The sequence below is a fragment of the Penicillium solitum genome (genome assembly GCF_028829755.1).
Source record: "Penicillium solitum strain IBT 25940 chromosome Unknown utg000001l_segment0_segment0, whole genome shotgun sequence".
In the NCBI taxonomy this organism is placed as follows: Eukaryota; Fungi; Ascomycota; class Eurotiomycetes; order Eurotiales; family Aspergillaceae; genus Penicillium; species Penicillium solitum.
Window position 1 is genome coordinate 4,799,596 of NW_027072121.1, and position 17,673 is coordinate 4,817,268.

The window sequence follows — 17,673 nt, forward strand, 5'->3', positions numbered from 1 at the left end:
GACTGCTCCAAGAGCCATAACTGTAGACATAGTTGTTTCCAGGTTGTCACGACTTGCTTCACAAACAGTGTTTCAGGTGGTATTAGGCGATATCAAGACTCGCCTATAACTTATCCAACCCTTGCTGTAATCTTCCAGCCTAACATCCCCATGGTGTGAAATACTATAGGTCGTACAGGAGGGCTTGTGCAGCCAAATGAAAGATTAACAAGCACCCATAGCATCATTATGTAGCATCATCTTGGATTAAATCCTGTCAAATACCCATATTTATAAATGTCCTATATTGACTCCCCTATCAAAATACGTTGTATCCAAAGTCACCTAGTCTGGACTGGGGAACTTCCTTTATTGACTCCATATCGGAAGCATAATATAAACAGATGATGTGTATGATGTTTATATGGAAATATCGTAGAGAATATGATATTCTGTGACACGGGGCCGCGCGAGGAAAGTGCTAACCTGCAGAGTTCCTTCCATATTAGGGCTGGGTGCGTGCTAATAATCACCTCTGCTCAACTGGCTCCCTAATTACCACGCTCACCTCCATTCCCTCGCCGAATATCCATACATCCACGCACTCATTTCAAGATGAAACGCACCACACCTTCTCCGAAACGTCGGGGACTCTTCAGTCATAACCCACGCCAACTCAATCCCCAGATATCTAGCCTGTGTCCTGATTTTATCGATGTCAGCCCACCCGATGCCAGGTCGATGATTGACAGGATCAACTCCGAGCACGCTGATAGACACCTGGTTTTCCAAAACACTGGCGACCAACTCGAGCTTCTAAGGCTCGAGACCTTGCGTCTCAAGTTAGTGGAGTCCACGAAATCCAATTCTAGTCCAGAAAGAGAGATGGCTACTCAACGCGCGACCCCCATCTCAACCGAAGACTTGAGTTCCATTGGAGAACCCGGTCCCACGGTCCCAAACTCACGATCCTCGACGCGATCCTTGATACGCCCCCGTGCTGCAGTCTTGAGCGAAAGTGAGATCAGCGTTCTTGATCTCGGCCCCAGTCTACACTCTACCCATCTTTCAGCTCGACACTCTCGTCGCAACTCATCCTCTTCAAATGATCACACTGGACCCGGTCTCGCTCGCACCACTGCTCCCAGCTTCGTTCCAGGACCTAGCAGCGACAGTTCGGACCAACAAGTTGAACGTCACCTCCAGACAGACGAGCTTGAATCTGTCGCTCTCACTTCCGCCAGTGGCTCCGTTCACAACGAGTTCCCTCTCAACCTGCGTCAACGCCGCCAAAACCGAGCCAACATCAATCTGCCCAGCCATCTGGAGCTGCGCCCCAATCGCGTAAACCGTGCATTTTCCCTCAGTGGTCCTCACAGTGCGAGAGATGGATCTCCTAATTCCTTCTCTGACGAGCCCATTCGTCGAATTTTCTCGCTCTCTGTTCCGCAATCTCCTCAGTCTCCAGCTCTGCCGCCCGTTCCAACTCTACGACGTGCTCAGAGCTCCTTTAGTGGGATGGACCCGGCTTTTTCGGCTATGCGTAATGCAGAGCGGGTAAAACAAAATGCACGCGATGCTGCAGGCCTTCGGAGTGCCGATCGGAAGTGAGACACAGGTGCAGAGGCATTGAAGTATGCGATATGACGGTCATTTCAAGTCAGGGGAAAGCTTTGTGAACTTTGATTCTTGTTCAGGACACGGTGGAACAATATCTGAAGCCTTGAGATACGGGAATCGGTTATGAGTTCTAGGACTTTGCAAATGTTTGCATCCGAGGCTCTTTGCTTTGAGCCTTTTTGTCATACATGCAACCTTCGGCATGCATCACCTGTTTATTAACGGATTACTCTCAAATGAAGTTGATTTTCAAGTCCCTGTTATGTAGAGTAACCTGTTTTGTTTTGTGGATATATCAAGCTTGACTTGCTCCATATGATAAAATAACTTAATGTGGTGGACTAAGGTTACCTCGATGTATACCCGTGGACATCGACCGGTCTTAGATCATCGTTCGGTGACGTTGCGATCGCGGGAAACCTGGGGTTCAAGTTGGAACCATCACAACCATTCGAAATGTTCTAAGACAAAAAGCATCTATCAGCTCGTTTCGCAGGTTTCCTCAGTTGTCCTTTCTTCACAGCTTCTTGGCCATACTCTATCCATGAATATCGAAGCCCAAGCCTCTTTCATGACGTAATCGCCAACACCGCCTTGCACCAGCCACACCACGACTTCCCCCCCGCAGATCCCCAGGCACCGCTTCTCCAACTCGGTTTCCGGTATTAGTCGGCCTTATCAAGCCTTCATACCTTCATAATGTGGAACGACGAAGATAACAATCCCTACGGGGCCTTTAACCAACATCAGTCTGGCCTATCTGACTCCCTACATTCAGCCGCACTCTCTCCCCGTAAGATCTCCGCTTGGTTCCTACCCTAACGCTTCTGCCTTTGGAACAGTATCTCACAGTAACTAGCTCTCTACGAACATGATTCAACCCCTCCATCTAGCCGCGACTCCAGCAGCGAGCCTCCCGATTACATCACGCATACCGACGACCTCAGCGACCCCGAAGATGAGGCCGAGTATGGTGCCGCCAGTGAACAATACCCTCGGAAGAGCGTCTATGACAGCCGGATTGAGCAGCTTCTTTATGAAAACCCCGAGATGCCAATCTTGATCACGGACGCTGGGAAAAACCATGAGGGTGGCGGGGGCTTTATTGTATACACAATTCGGACTGCGGTATGAGAATGGTGCCCGACGGAGGACTGTACAATGCTGAGTGTTGATAGGACCTGGAAGTGCGCCGTCGATATTCCGAGTTTGCATCACTGCGACAGACCCTCGTCAATTTGCATCCCACTTTGGTCGTTCCGCCGATTCCCGAGAAGCATAGCATGGCGGATTATGCAGCCAAACCCACCAGGGCCAAAGATGATATGGCCATTATCGATCTCCGAAAGCGCATGCTTAGTGTGTTCCTCAACCGCTGCAGGCGTATGAAGGAGATCCGCGAGGATGGAGTGTGGTGGAGATTCCTTGATCCCAACGTTAGCTGGGTGAGTTTGAACTGGATGTTTCTGGTTATGGGGTTATTAACTAACGTTTGTTCAGAGCGAGGTTTTGAGCTCCCATCCTGCAGCATCGGTCCCAAAGAATAATCTCAAAGCACCACCTCTTGACCCCGCAAACCCCACACCAGCCCATGGCTGGCTCCCGATTCCGTCTACATCCGCAAAGCTCAAGCCCAGCGGGGGGCCTACCACAGCTGGCGCAACCGCGGCATCGCCCACGTCGCCGACTGAGCCAGAGCCGCCCTCGTTCCCAGGACCTGAGGTTCTCGGGCGATTCCCTCCTGAGTCACGCAAGCTTAGCGAGCAAGAACTGGATCCTTACTTTATTAATTTTGAAGCGTCTACGCGGGAGCTAGAACTACTTTTGCAGGGAAACATTGAGAAGGTTAATCGACGAACTCTCTCACATTTGTCTGGGCTCTCAGCCGACTTGATGGAGCTGGGAGCGCGTTACAACGGATTCTCTCTCTCAGAGCAGTCACCAACAGTGGCTGCCGCCATTGAGAGGATCGGCCAGGCCGCGGATACTTCTTATATCGAAACCGAAGAACTATCCTCGGCTCTGAGCGCAAGTTTTGCGGAACCTATGCGGGAGAGCGCCCAGTTTGCTAGTGTGGTTCGCGGAGTTCTACGATACAGAGTGCTCAAGCGGGTACAACAAGAAATGACTCGCGATGAGTTGTCGAAGAAAAAGACCCTACTAGACTCCCTTGAGCGCAGTGAACTCGAAGCCAAGCGCATCGAGCAGTATCTCAACCGCACCGGCCCTCATTCTGGAGGGACGAAGCCTCGTTCTCAGTCAACCTCATCCGCCATCAGCAGCGAAGGGGGCAACGGTCCCGCCATGTCAGCTGACTCGGGATTCCCATCTACTCACGACGATTCCATGAGCTCTGTGCCTGGGTCACAGACCGGAGGACTCAAGAGATCTGACCCGTCAGTACCAGGCTCCCCCGCTCATCGGAAGTCATCCAGCGGGACCTTTGTCGCGAACAAAATCTTCGGTCGCATCAGTCATGCTATCCACGGGTTTGCGGATGTAGATCCCGAGCGAACCCGTCGGGACCAGATCGGCAAGACGAAAGAAAGTTTGATTCAGGTATGTGAACAATGGAGTAGAGTTTAACGATGGTTGCTAAACTAATCCCTCATTTTAGTTGGAGCAAGCGTTGGAAGTGTCCGAAAAGGATGTCAAGGATGCGAGCGCGGGTGTGCTGAATGATCTCAAGCGCTTCCAGAAGGACAAAGAAGCCGACCTTCGACGATACATGGTATGGATTGCCCCCTACATGATTTAAGCCCAACACTAAACATACGTTTCTAGGTCGCATATGCTCGTTGCCACTTGGACTGGGCTCGGAAGAACCTGGAGACATGGACCGAAGCCAAAGATGAGGTGGACAAGATTGTGGCTCGATAGAAGGCAGGCCATACTTCATCTTCGGCATGACGGAGCTCGGCGCTGGCGTTCGGCGGATATCTTTTACTTTTACTTCTTCTTTTTTAAATTTGTTACTACTCTGGAACTCGCTGGAAATGAAAATCTGGTATATCCAAGTGTCTGAGTCTAGGCCATTCTGTATACAAAGTAGTAACCCTGGAGAGACATGGGTTTGTCTTACCTGTGCCTTCGTACCTGCAACCCTACATACAGGGTCATACTGTTGAAAAGGCCTCCCAAAGACGACAAAATGGCTAGCTCCTTCAATGTGCTTATTATCTGTTTTCATCAACCCTGTAGAAGTGATATGTTTGAAATGTAAATCGCACATTCCCAACATATTGATCCATCACTTCCCGTGACGTGAAAAGTACGATCGACACTGCAACTGATCGATTTCAAAAACTACAGATATCCCTTGCATCGTTAAGTTCACTAACTTATGTACACAAAGTTACGGTGTGCAACTATCTTGGAGCCCAATATTGGCAGATATTGGCTGACATTGGCTGATAGTGCCTGATATGTAGTTGTGTTTAACAGTGATCCATCTTTTGTGCCACGAATCCTTCCAATCGTTCCGCTTCCATCACGCCAAGGCCAAACTATCTGCATCTCTCTTACAGACAACAACTTGTTCTCTAGGCATTCCGAAAACCCTGCAGGCATGTCCAGTTGTGGGCCCTCTATTGAGTAACCAAGTGGACCTTGTCGCAGTTCCTTGAACCCCTCTGTGTCCATCATCACCAACTGCGCCCAACCAGGGTGGCACGCCGTGCGTCGACCGAAAACGATGAGTGCCTGGATCCATCAAGATGATCGTCAGGGCCGGTCACTTATCACGGTCGATGTCGCCGTCTGGCAGTCGCGATGAATTTCGACATCGATCTTTTTGGAAATTCCCTCGACGCTGGGTTAAGATGCTTTCCTTCCTCGCCTTACTATGTTTCTTCTCCGTCGCTCTTGGTCTGAGTATCAAAAGAGACCAGAACTTTCAAAATGGTCAGAAACTACAAGATCTTGGACATGATCAGGCTGTAAGCCGCTTTCCTCCTCCTCGTCAGACACAGCAACATACACATGATCCTACCATTCTTCGTGTGGGTGATGAATATTATCTTTATCATGTCGGCGAACACATCTTCATCGACACTGCGCCTAGTATGGCCGGCCCCTGGACGCGTGCCGGCAGTGTGCTGGATGCCAAGAGCGTGATCCCGAAGGGTGACCGTGCCGTACCATGGGCCCCGACCGTTATCACCGTCGACGGCACATACTATTGCTATTACAGTGTTAGTAAGGCTGGTTGTCGCGACAGTGCTATTGGCGTGGCCACCTCGAACTCTCCTGGTCCCGGCAATTGGGTTGATCACGGCGCTGTTATTGAGACGGGCACAGGCAATGGTTCGGACATCTATCCCTACACCAAGTCAAATGCCATTGACCCTAGCACATTGGTCACTCCCGATGGAAATGCTTATTTGACATTTGGAAGCTACTGGAATGGAATCTTCCAAATTCCGCTGAGCAAGGACCTCCTCTCTCCAGTCAGCACCACCGAACCCGATGAGTGTCAGCTGGCATGGGAGCCGGAATCCCTCGGCTTGCCGAATCGCTTGGCCAACAACATCTGCGGTGACCCGAGCGGTCCCCATCCCATTGAGGGTGCTTTCATCTCCTACAATGATGGATGGTACTATCTCTGGTTTAGCCATGGATTCTGCTGTAATCTGAAGGAAGACAACCTGCCGCCCGCTGGTCAAGAGTAAGTCTTGATGATCAAATGATTTGTTGCTTCATACTAACATACATCAGATATTCTATCCGCGTTGGACGTTCTCAAAGCCCCCGTGGGCCATTCACAGACAAGTCCGGTAAAGATCTCGTCGAAGGCGGCGGCGAACTTGTCTACGGCTCGAACGGAGAGACCTATGCCCCAGGCGGGCAAGCTGTGATCCGTGATGGCGATACTGATGTGCTCTATTACCATTACCGTGCGTTTACCCCCTAAACCCAAGTACCATTTTCGAACTCCGTACTGACCTCATCACAGTGAACACGACCGTTGGCATTGCATTCCAGGTGAGCTCACACTAAACTATTGGCAGGGTTGTGGACCACAATTGTCGTGGTTCATGCACCCCTGTCGATCCTCCTTTGTTATCCCTTGCACCATACCCACGAACGTCATGAAGATCTGATCTAACACATGTATCCACAGGATGCCTTCCTTGGATTTAATCCTCTCAAATATGTTGACGGATGGCCTACCGCTCAGGCCTGAGTTGATCTCATATCCGCACGTCATGCATTTCTCCATCTATCCCCGACTTTCCGCTTCCCCGTCCACTATAGATGGTCTCGACCAAGCCCTGCTGCATTTTGCATCCGCGTTCATCTCATCCCTTTCCTTTCGAGAATGGATCTCGAATTCTGCACATTTCGCGTTCTTGCTTGTCGACATACTTGAAGCAGTCGCATCGTCATCTCTTTTGCGTTGATAGACCTGTTTTCATCCCTCTCGCGACTCCATTGCTTATACACATTGCCTGTTCTGTTCAAAGTTCGTCTGCATTTCGTGGCGTTCAGGTCTTGGGATATACAACTCTTTGCTCTTGGTATATCTACTTGGTTATGTGTGTGAATTGTAATTTAGCTTGCCAATACATATGGTTCTGCGAAAGCGAACATAACCTCACTGGATTCGATCATATTTATCAAAGTCGAAGCAAACTATTCCAATCTTAGACCAGAAGACATGCGGAAAAAATAAAACTCATACTCCAGCCCATACTCATCGGCCAACAGGTCCTGTTTCCATCTCATCATAAAGTGTTTATTATCTTGCCACGCAAGACCCCTTAAGAGTTCCGGCGCCTCTTCCATGGCATCCATCCATGATTCAACAACCCTTCTAGACGTGAACGGAGTCTTTTCCGACTTCCAGGCTCTTGTTGTTGACTGCTTTCCGAGGACGCTGCTGCATCCTCCGTGGTCTCTAGCTCTGACCGCTTGGAACTTTCGGGAATATCTGACACCTCCGGCTGCTGTTCTCCCTGGTTGTCGGGTACATCTGGTGCCACGTCCAATACCTCCGGCTGATCTTGTTCAAGATTCGTAGGGATTCGAGGCGAGGTTAGCTGATACTCAATACGATGATACATGTCCAATATCCCTATGTGCGCCTCTGACTGGGAGGTCTCGGTGCTTTCACAAACTTCCGACATTTGTGGCTGCTGCGGTTCACGATTGACAAGCGGCTCAGATGTCCCTGTCGGGGCCCCTGGTTGTGCCTGCTGAGTACTCTGAGATAGGTCCGATAGGCCTTGCGGTTGGTCGTCATATCGATTAGGTAGATTTTTTGTCTCATCTTGTGCCGGCAGCTGCTGTTCATGATTTCCCGGCAAGTCTAAAGCACCTTCCGGATCCTCAGGTTGTGGTTGTTCAGGGACCTCAAGAATCTTATATATCGCAGGACGTGTTTGCTCATCGAGCTCTTGTTCGCTCTCTGCTGCATCAAGCAATAGGGGAAAGTCAAATAACCACCCAGATAGCATTGGCCTTAACTCCGCTGGCACCGCATGGAGTGCCAAGCGATCAGATGGTCGAAATAGAAGCAGCCCTTGAAGTAGTTTTAGAAAGTGAGACCGCCTATCATCATTGGCTGCCATGTCCTTTAGGCATGGTACTACGGGCAATGTTAAAAGTGTTTTTCACTGTGGAGTACGGCTAATATGCCGACCTTTGCTTGATGTGCCGTCTTTGGTCGAGGATTCCTCCGCTCCTGAGCCCTCTTTAGCTGATGCTACAACAACTGCTGGACCTAGAGCTTCTGTTTCACCTATCTCTGTAGCTGCCGTTGGGCCTTTTCCCAGTGCAGAATTTTGTTCAGAAATAAATCGCAACTCCTCCAGCCTTGACTCCCATTCGACTGGTAAGTCTTCCACAAACCCAATCATGCTCTTTATGTATTTGTAATTGTCAAGCGGGCCGGGGGATAGGGTCGTTAGCGTTGCGATTTGATAGATCTGTCACGCATAGTTTAGTAGACGTTCACTTTTGACCACGGGCATCGATGAACACCTACAAAACACCCCGTATGCCATAGATCCAGACGATAGTCAAGCTTCTCTCCCATGATTGTCTCTGGACACCGAAGATGGACTGGTTGCTCGAGGCTATCAGGCTCTTCTCCACGGAGGAAACTCTGTCCAAAGCCAATGACACAGAAACTCTCGGTACCAAAGTCAACGACAAAGTCTGGCCATTTAGCACTTTGGACTATCTGCTTTGGAAGTCCTTTACCCAGGGGCATCCCATCACAGCGCTCCAGTGAAACCACCTGTAGCGATCCGAGAATCTCGTCTAACTCCTTTCTACTGACAAAGAATGGCATGGTGCCAGTGAAGATAATATTTGCACCATTGATACCTAATGAGATGTAAGCCATACGTCAACAAAGCTGAAATCTCCATTTGGAGTTAAAAACGATTCTCGGAAAGCAGGAAATTCACCTCCATGACACAATCCCAATCCGTGCATGTGTTGCACAGCAGTCAAAAGCCGATGAGAAACCGAATTCATGGAATAATCTTCCAGTTTGAGATAATCGGGGTTGCCGAACTCAGTATTGCCAAATTCGAGAAAATGATGGTACTTGTTGAAGTCGATATAAGATTGTTCAATAAATTCGAAGGAGGGACCAATACCTCCAAGCACTAAGCAATGATGTGTCCCATTCGGACCTTCGATGACAAAGTTGTTGAGCAAATGAACAATACCGTGTCTCGGCTCATCTTCCAATTTATCGCTCAAATATTGAAGATTTCGAATTTCCTTCGGCTCCTTGATGTGTGCGGCCAATATCTTCAAAGCGACCCATCCAGCCATAAGCCACGGATTGCTTGGGATGAGGATGTTAGTCGCTGTGTAGTATTTTTGAGGAGAAGGAACACCATACTTGTTATCTGTTGCAAGCCATACTGTCGCAGATTCACCAAAGCCCAGCTTATGGTGCACTGTGTACCGGCCATCGTGGAATTGATCCCCGATACTGACTGGGTGAAACCCACCAGGACAATACCTGTCAATGCCTTCCTCTGTGAAAAGAAGAGGATCATGTATGAAATCGTTTATGTCAAAGTTGGGGTCTGTGTTGAACTCCATTGAAGATGTAAGATATATAGAACAGCAAGTCTAATGGAAAGGGAGTGGACGGTGTCAGAAATATAAAGACGAGATTCTTTGTTTTGATCTTGGGTCGGTAGCCCTAAGTGGTTCTCTTTGTTGACTTGAGACACCTTTGATTCGATTTCATTGGTCTAGTCATGGTTATATTTCTATTTTATCTGCTTGAAGGATCAAAATACATAGGAATCTCTAAATCTCTAAGGTATAGATTGTTCGGGGTAAAACACAGGCCATAAAATAATCATCGACTGCATATGTATCATGTGTGGATGAACGCAAATCCATAATCCCTGGAAAACCCCCCCATCTTCAATCCAAAAACAATTTCACTTCACCATTTCTGTGTCTCTTTCCAGCCAGAACCCTTGCTGCGATTATCCCATCCTGCATCCGAGCGTTCGCGCGAGCGGCTTCGACCACGACGCATCTTCTCATTCTCCTCTAATTCAATCTGCCAGCGCTCTTTCTTCTTTTTGTCCCGGTGCACATTTCTATCTTGACTCCAGGTTGGACTACCACCGCCACGGCGTTTTTCTGCATGTCCCCAAGAGTTAGACCTGGACCTGTTGCGGCTGTTGTGGCCGTTGCCCCATTTCCCATGGTCATTTTGTTCCCAGTCACGGTTCGGACTTGATCGGCCTCTTGACATTCGCTCTGGAGACGCATGGCGAGTACGTTTATTTTCCTTATGGTAAATTTTCGTATTATCGTCTCCCCATCCATCGGAGCGCTTGTTGTCTTCGTTGGAATGGTTACTCCGTGAATGGCTGTTTCGCTGTGCACCATCGTTACTCTGACCCCAACCACCACGAAGGAACTCCGCGTCGTTTCCTGACGCTCGATCTGGAGACGTAGGGCGGCAGTTGTCCCATCGAGAGCTCCTTTCCCGTGGGTTATTGTGATTTTCTCGTGAGCCTCGCCTTGGGGAACCTGATGCACTATTTCTCCGCTCTCCTTGCTCGTTGTTGAAATTGTTGTCCCATCGAGAGCCCCTTTCCTGTGGGCTATTGTGATTTTCCCGTGAGCCTCGTTGTGGGGAACCCGATGCACTATTTCTCTGCTCTCCTTGGTCTTTGTGGAAATTGTTGCCCCAGTCGCTGTTTTTGTCGTTCTGACCAGTATTGTCTTGATTGTCCTGTGGGGTTTCCTCCTTTCCCCAACCACTTCCACCATGGTTGCTAGTTCGGTCATTTTGTCCTTCTGTGTTTTTCCACGGATCGTACTGCTCGTCCTGGCGCTCTTGGGCCTTGGGAGAGTGGGCAGTGGGGGATTTCTGGTGGTTCTGGCCTTGATTCTTGTTTTTCTGTTTGCGCTGGTTTCGGCTCTGCTTGCCCCGTTGGTCATTCTGACTTTGCTGCTGCTCTCTTTCCTGTTGCTGCTTTTGTTTGTTTTGCAGCGCCCGTTGTTTTCTTTGCTGCCGTTTGGATAATGGGTTCGGCTGCTGGTTCGCCGTGTGAGGAGGACTATGGGTGCTCACTTGGTTGGGTCCTTGGAAATGTTGGTCAGAATTCGGGTTGCCGGTAAACGTGGGCTGCCGGGGGTGAACATACTGTGGCGGACGCAGGTCATGGGATAATCCTCTGGCCTTTGGGCGAACCCACCCGCTAGGGGTAAAGTATGGTCCAAATATAGGGCCTCGGGCTCCGTTCGCGGGCTCATAGTTGGCTTGGGCGCGATCTCGGTTTCTTCTGTTGAGGATTTGGCCTTCTTGATGCATTCTGGCCACATGTGATCGATGCCAAAGGTAGAACAACCACGCGAAGGCTGGGGTTACCAACGCTATCGCCAGCAGAACCCCGACTAGGACATTGTCCTGCATGGCGTAATGCAATAGTGGAAGAGTGGCTCAAAGTGACGGGTTTAGAGTGCGTGCAGCTGGAGTAAATGCTGTGGAAGATTTGGGTTGTGTACGTCAAAAATTGTTAGAATAGCGTAGAGTGCAAGAGACTGAGGAGAGTGAAGAGAGTAAAGATAATGAAGGTGAGGATTGATTCAAGGTGTTGAATAGGATATCGATATCAAGGAAGGTGAGGAGAGAGACAAAAGAGGAAAGAGGTGCAGGTGAAGTGAGAAACGGAAGGAGCAGACGAGATATGTATACTAACATCATATATCTATGTATTCTATAATTGTAGTTATGTAGTTAGTTATCTTCTTTTCATTTTCAATTTACACTAGTATACTCTTGTAATATCTCTTTGGTTGTCTTTTGGTAGTCTTTCTATATGTCTTTTTAGATGTCCCTGGTTTCAAATACGTTGTCCCCCTTCTCAAGATTTATAGGTAGACGGTGGAAGAAAGTGAAAAAAAAAGGCTTAATCTGTGAATGAAACTCTTCTATATATAACTTGATTTTAATTACAGCTCACATTTCCAATGCAGCCTGGATTCTCGACAACCAATCCCCATGAACTGATGACGATTTGCCTGCGCCTAAGAGAGATTCAAGTGTTCCCCGGAAATCATTTGGCTGCACCCGTAGACTCCCTGCTGCCGGGAAGACTTGCGAGCCTAGAGCAGACGAGATGACGATAACACGGAGACCTAGGGTGAAGATCTCAGGCTTTGAGACCCAACCAAGAAGTCCATCTGGCTCCTTCTCAGAGCCAACCAGAGAACAGAGATATGTTAACCCGTCAAAGGCCCAGGCAGAAGTTTCATCCAACGAGAGCTTAGTGTATGCCGAGGGAGTCAACCGTAACAGAGCTCGCGACCAAACCTCAACTTCACGCACATCATCGATAAACAGATTCTGTTTCTCTTCCACGAAGAGGACGGTGCTCTCTTGGCGATGGTCTGCGATCTGGTCTGACACAGCGACCAAGTGACTATGTTCGTCAGATCCACTGATCCTGGGCTCTTGACCAGTCAAATATCGAACAACCCGTTGCCCGAGGAGTGCGGAGTCTGAGTAGTTATCGATAATGAAGTCGGCAAGCAGGGCGCTTGCGTTGAGAGGCGCCAGGGCCACATCGGCGTCAGGTGAAACGGATGAGCGTGACAAGACCCAAGAGGCAGCCGATGCAGCCACATCCCGAATTTCATCATCATCGTCGTTGAGCATGTCATACAAGACTAGATAGACATCTAGCAGCACCGCATCCATGCGTGGCTGGGAACCAGGGGATCTAAGAGCCCGTGAAAAGCTTCCAACAGATACGGCTGCAGCAAAACGGGTTGTGAATTCCTAGGAAACGAAAAAGATTAGATCGATGACCTGGTTACAGGACAAACGTATTGATAAAACTCACTGTTTCCTCACTCAAGGCAGAGCGAAGCTTGATAGTCCAGCTGTGGATATCCTCTTCAAATGAGGATGAAGATGACTGATTAACAGATCGCCGGATGGCCAATAGACAGCCTCGAAGTCGGAGCTCAGTGTCCGTTGCCTCTCGGTTCCATGTTGTGATGTCTGTTTGGGGGCGGAAGCTATTCGCAATAGCATCCCATGGAAGACCGATGCTTGACACAGAATCAAACTCTGACGATATTAAGTTCTCCATAATGGAAGCCAAATTGGATGCGGCCATTGTTTTCACATCAGGTCGACTATCTCCCAAAATCACAGACGAATACAAGTCGGCCAGTGGCTGTCTGTACCTCTCGTCTTCGCCAACTGACTCGTGGAGCTGCTCCAAAATCCAACGAGCGACATCTGCATCGAATTGCGACACTCCACTGAAGAATGCGGGGAGCTTTTCCCACTGCTGGGAAGTAAGCAGTTTCAATGTTGTGCACCAGGCAAGCGCTCTTCTAAGGAGGGCAGATGCTCGGCTAGTGCTTGAGAGGTTCCATCCCGAGTGAGAAGCGTCAAAGACAAAGCTCAGAATACCATCTAGGTCGTGGGCCTCGAACATCTCGTTGATGAAAGAAATAACTTGGTCTATAGATCGGTTAGCTCATATGCTTTCTTTGCCCAGATGAATGCCCACTTACTTTCGCTCTTTGCTTGGATCGCCCGCTCCATCGTGCCATTGAGAATTTCAACAAGCTCGCTTGCCACGGTGGGCGATTTCCCAACACGGAACAGGAATTCCAGTAGAGTGCGTAACGTCGTGAAAAGTATATCAAGGTTTGCTGCCAATTGATTAGTTCGAGTACTATTGGGAAATTTTTCAGTGTACTCACATATCCAGAAATCATCGGTCGTGAAAGAGTATCGACGAAGGGCATATCGTACACACAAAGCAACACCATGAACATAATTTTCGGTGATTTTTGAGAGAAGTGCAATGAGAGTGCATAAGTCTTCCGGGATGTGTTGTCGAGTGAGCAACGATGCATATACACGGGCTGCATGCTCTCTAACACCCCAAACGGGGCTGCTCAGATGCTCAAGAACCAACCCACGTAGCATCTCATCAGTAGGATCATCCAAGCTAGGGACTTTGTCACCAACGAGTTCCAGCGCAGGGAACACTCGCTCGGTGATAATTTCAGTGCCCTCCGCTGCTTCACCCTGCGTCGTTGTAAGAAGACCAGAGAGCAGTTCAAGTAGACCAGGGTACTTGGGGAATGTTATCCGAGATCCTGGCTCTGAGCCCGAGTTTCCTCCAAAGCCAGGTCCAGCACCGGGAATGACGCGGCACATTTTTGTGAGTAGGGCGCGGAAGAGCATCAGTCCTGAATTGCGAAGCGCCCAGATTGGGGACCCTAGGCGTTCGGCGGAGAGCGTCAGTGCTTTCATGATGAATGGCTCGGTATGAAGACCAAGCTTCGCGTTCGTGAAGATATCTTTCAGGCAATTCATTGCATGAACCTGGGGCAGCTCCAAGTACTGTCTCTCTTTGTCATACTCCACGGGAAGGGATGAGATCTCGTGAAGTTCATTAATGGCCTCGGTGAAGAATGAAGTTCCAGGATCAGAGCCAACAATTCCTGTCACCAATGCAGGCAAGCCAGCGGACCGACGGGTAAGTTGAGATGCCGAGTCAAAGATAGTCGACTTAGCTTCCTGGTACCAGCTCCTAGGAAGTTCTCGGATTGACGGGTCCTTCGAGGAGCTGCATCGTTGACAGCATGTCGCAAATGTCTGTGAGACATTGGAAAATGCACCTCTATGGCGGAGTTCAGCCAGCTGTGTGAAGCTCACACCTCCGATGTTTGAAAAATCGGCCAAATTGAGTCCGTCGTTGCCGCTTGGTCCGTAACTGGTGTTTAACATAGTAGCATGGAGCAAAAGGCTACTCCAAGTCAGCGATTATTCATAGTTAAGAAATGGGTTGAACTTACGTTGCTTCGCGAAGAGATCTCCAGGAATAAGAAAGGGCGTCCTTGGGTCCTACGTTCAGATCCTCGGTTGGCTCGTCTGAGTGACCTTCAGGTGAGTCGATACACAGCAAAGGCTTCGCCTCAATCCAGATCTTATCGCAAATTGCAACAATGCGGTCATGGACAGATCGCCAAGCAGCGGATCCCGCCTCGTCAGATATCAGGGAGTGGAAGCTTGGCATAAGGACAATATACCTGGAATTTCAATTAGCGTATTGCCTCTTGTACGGACCAAGACAACATACCTGAGACCGGATGTATATCCATGAAGTGGGGCCTCCCGCATAGTGGAGTTGAAAAGGGTCTTTGAATCTCGGAGACGCTCCTCAAGCTTTTTCAAAATTGTGTCGACCACTGATGCCTTAGTTGTCCACCAACCAGAAACCGGTTGACCGGAGTTGGCTGGCAGGGCTGCGCAAAAGATGATGTGATATAGACGGGCAACAGTATCAGCGTGATCAGCTCTGCTCGTGTTACTTGCCAGGCTTTCCGCTCGAGTAATTGCATCGGTCAACCGCATGCCGACAGCCGACTGCTGGTCTGTCTCGTTTTGCAAACCGTTGAGCAGGATCTCTCGAGGGCACAAACTTAAGATCGAAAGCGACGTTTGTCGAACCTCCTCAAATGGATCAAGCAGGAGATCAACCAACAACCGGAGTAGTTGAGCATCAAACACTTCGACGTTGACCTTCCAAATATTTTCCATTTCTGATTTTAGGAGTTTGACCTCTATCCGTGGATCAAGACCGGAGTCTAACAGGAGCTTGAGAGCTTTGAGGGCAGTGATGTGGCGCGGATATGAGGCTGCCAGACGCAAATCATTACCCAGTAACTGAAGGTACGCCCTTAGGAACTCTGTGGTTTCAGTTTCATTTCTGACCTGGCCTTGAGCTGGCTTGTTGGCTGTTTTCTCAATCTTTAAGACAACATCTTCATCTTTGACAATGCCACCCCTTAGACGAACAAAGAACTTGCGTGTCAGACTAAGAATTTCTCCTCGAGTGTATGCGTCGGATTCAGCATGCATCGAGGGTAGTCCTCGAAGGATAGCCTTGGTTGCCCGCACCGTAAATGGCTTTACTGTAGAAAATGCCGTGATCAACAGCGAGAGAGCCGCTATACGGATATTGGCCTCGTGGTGCAGGAGAAAGTTGCCGATCACGTCGCTCTTCATGACCAATGCCTCATTTTCGTCAAGTTTCATTTTGCCGACATTAAAAATATCTGCGCATATTAGGGAATTGCCATAAATCCAGGTTGACAACGCTACTCACAATCTTCATGAACCAAGTTGATTTTCTTGCCAATCTGCAGAGCAGCAAAAAGAACCATATACTGTTCCTCGGGCGCATCGGTCATATCACCTTTCAGAAGGCTCTTGACTGGGAGAGTGTCAAGGAAGACCTTAAAGCCCTTGGGGTCAATGGTAAACAGAGGCTGCAGGAGTCTATTGGACAGGTCTTCCAAAGTTTCTACGTTTTGTAAGACCATGCGTCTCACTGGCATTACCCACATCGCCGACAGTTTTTCCGGTGAGTTGTCAGGCTTCATCTTCTGGATCAAAATTGCTAGTAAGTTTCCAGCTGGCAAAGCCATAGTTTTGTTGTTGGTTTGGATCAGAAGCCCCAGAACAAAGATCCTTGCTGCTAGTTCATCGGACAGATTGCCAGATGCAGTGTCAAAGGCGGGGCCCGATTCGCCCAGAGAAAGAGTATCATGATCGTTGGCGAAGAGAGTTGCCCATTTATCTGTGTTCTTTAAAAGCCACTGGCGAATCAATGGGATAAACTCGCTGGGTAACAGGGCATCCTTTCTAATGAATGTCTCCAAAAACACCAGGCACCCCTTCAGTCGTGATTGGGGCTCCCCAAGCACAATGCTAGGGATTAAGGCATCAATAATCGAAGTTTGAAGGGCTGCTCTTGTCGTTCCTTGGTGACTTTTGGCTAAGATGGCAGTGATTGCGGCGAGAAGTTGCTTAACAGGCTTTGGCTTGGCGTCTTCATATCGAGTCAAACAAATATCAAATATTGACAGCCATGCCTCTTGTGAGAAAATCAACCCTTGAGTCGCATCACATTGCGACTTTGTGGCAGCGTCGATAAAAGCAGAGGCAGCATTGCATGCCTCTGAAAAATGAGGTGGCGAGATAGATGCTGTTGACAGCGTCTGTACCAACGACTGCCATACCCGGTTCACCTTTCTTTTGCGTAACGATATTAGAACAAATTGGCTCTTTTGAATTCGAACATATACTTCACTCACTCAGTGTCTTGGCATGTCCGTGTGAATTTCACCAATGGGCCTTTGGCGATATCTCGGAGAGTTTTCTCCGAGAACAATTGCACTTCCTGCGCAAGGTCCTCCATTTCGGTTGATACAACACGTTGCACCTGACGTGATTCAACAGTCAGAGCCCCAATTATACAAGCCTCGGTATCTTGGATAACGGTTTCCGCGAAAGGTCTCCCCGACGATTAATTTTTATGCTCCCCGCGATGCCTCAGGCCGCCAAGTGATAAAAGTGGGATTCCGTATCTGGTAAAGCGCATATCCTTCGGCCAAACTCTTCTCCGTTAGATCGCCGGAAGTCACGGGACCGAAGTTTTTGCTGTTCCGATGCCAGTGGAGCTGCGAACACAGGGTCATCACTTCTTCTCCAGTCATCCGCCCCTGCCTTCCAAGGTTCTTCTTAGGTTCTTGTAATTTTAT

The 17,673-nt window shown here is 49.0% G+C and overlaps 6 protein-coding genes across 6 annotated transcripts; 3 read left to right on the plus strand and 3 right to left on the minus strand.

Annotated features, from left to right (window-relative positions):
- Positions 1 to 594: 594 nt before the first annotated feature.
- N7455_001786 (uncharacterized protein) lies at positions 595 to 1,590 on the plus strand (the record flags this gene model as incomplete). Its single annotated transcript, XM_040951966.2, has 1 exon — positions 595 to 1,590. The coding sequence occupies one exon, from the start codon at positions 595 to 597 to the stop codon at positions 1,588 to 1,590; it is 996 nt and encodes a 331-aa protein (XP_040817798.2).
- A 540-nt stretch (positions 1,591 to 2,130) lies between these two features.
- Positions 2,131 to 4,534, plus strand: N7455_001787 (PX and BAR domain-containing protein). Its single transcript, XM_040951009.2, has 6 exons — positions 2,131 to 2,392; positions 2,459 to 2,727; positions 2,778 to 3,044; positions 3,100 to 4,158; positions 4,217 to 4,330; positions 4,384 to 4,534. The coding sequence occupies exons 1-6, from the start codon at positions 2,299 to 2,301 to the stop codon at positions 4,477 to 4,479; spliced, it is 1,899 nt and encodes a 632-aa protein (XP_040817550.1). The 5' UTR covers positions 2,131 to 2,298; the 3' UTR covers positions 4,480 to 4,534.
- A 781-nt stretch (positions 4,535 to 5,315) lies between these two features.
- N7455_001788 (putative endo-arabinanase) lies at positions 5,316 to 6,784 on the plus strand (the record flags this gene model as incomplete). The annotated part of the gene is made up of 4 exons (XM_040951503.2): positions 5,316 to 6,265; positions 6,316 to 6,494; positions 6,554 to 6,582; positions 6,722 to 6,784. 4 exons carry the CDS (start codon positions 5,316 to 5,318, stop codon positions 6,782 to 6,784), a joined length of 1,221 nt encoding a protein of 406 aa, XP_040818549.2.
- A 577-nt stretch (positions 6,785 to 7,361) lies between these two features.
- On the minus strand, positions 7,362 to 9,666 carry N7455_001789 (uncharacterized protein; the record flags this gene model as incomplete). Its single annotated transcript, XM_065604161.1, has 4 exons — positions 7,362 to 8,188; positions 8,243 to 8,528; positions 8,588 to 8,931; positions 9,015 to 9,666. 4 exons carry the CDS (start codon positions 9,664 to 9,666, stop codon positions 7,362 to 7,364), a joined length of 2,109 nt encoding a protein of 702 aa, XP_065462652.1.
- A 355-nt stretch (positions 9,667 to 10,021) lies between these two features.
- N7455_001790 (uncharacterized protein) lies at positions 10,022 to 11,509 on the minus strand (the record flags this gene model as incomplete). Its single annotated transcript, XM_040952039.2, has 1 exon — positions 10,022 to 11,509. One exon carries the CDS (start codon positions 11,507 to 11,509, stop codon positions 10,022 to 10,024), a length of 1,488 nt encoding a protein of 495 aa, XP_040818392.2.
- A 546-nt stretch (positions 11,510 to 12,055) lies between these two features.
- Positions 12,056 to 17,330, minus strand: N7455_001791 (uncharacterized protein; the record flags this gene model as incomplete). Its single annotated transcript, XM_040951689.2, has 8 exons — positions 12,056 to 12,877; positions 12,942 to 13,573; positions 13,627 to 13,767; positions 13,819 to 14,873; positions 14,923 to 15,156; positions 15,207 to 16,185; positions 16,236 to 17,164; positions 17,227 to 17,330. 8 exons carry the CDS (start codon positions 17,328 to 17,330, stop codon positions 12,056 to 12,058), a joined length of 4,896 nt encoding a protein of 1,631 aa, XP_040818656.2.
- Between the last annotated feature and the right edge of the window lie 343 nt (positions 17,331 to 17,673).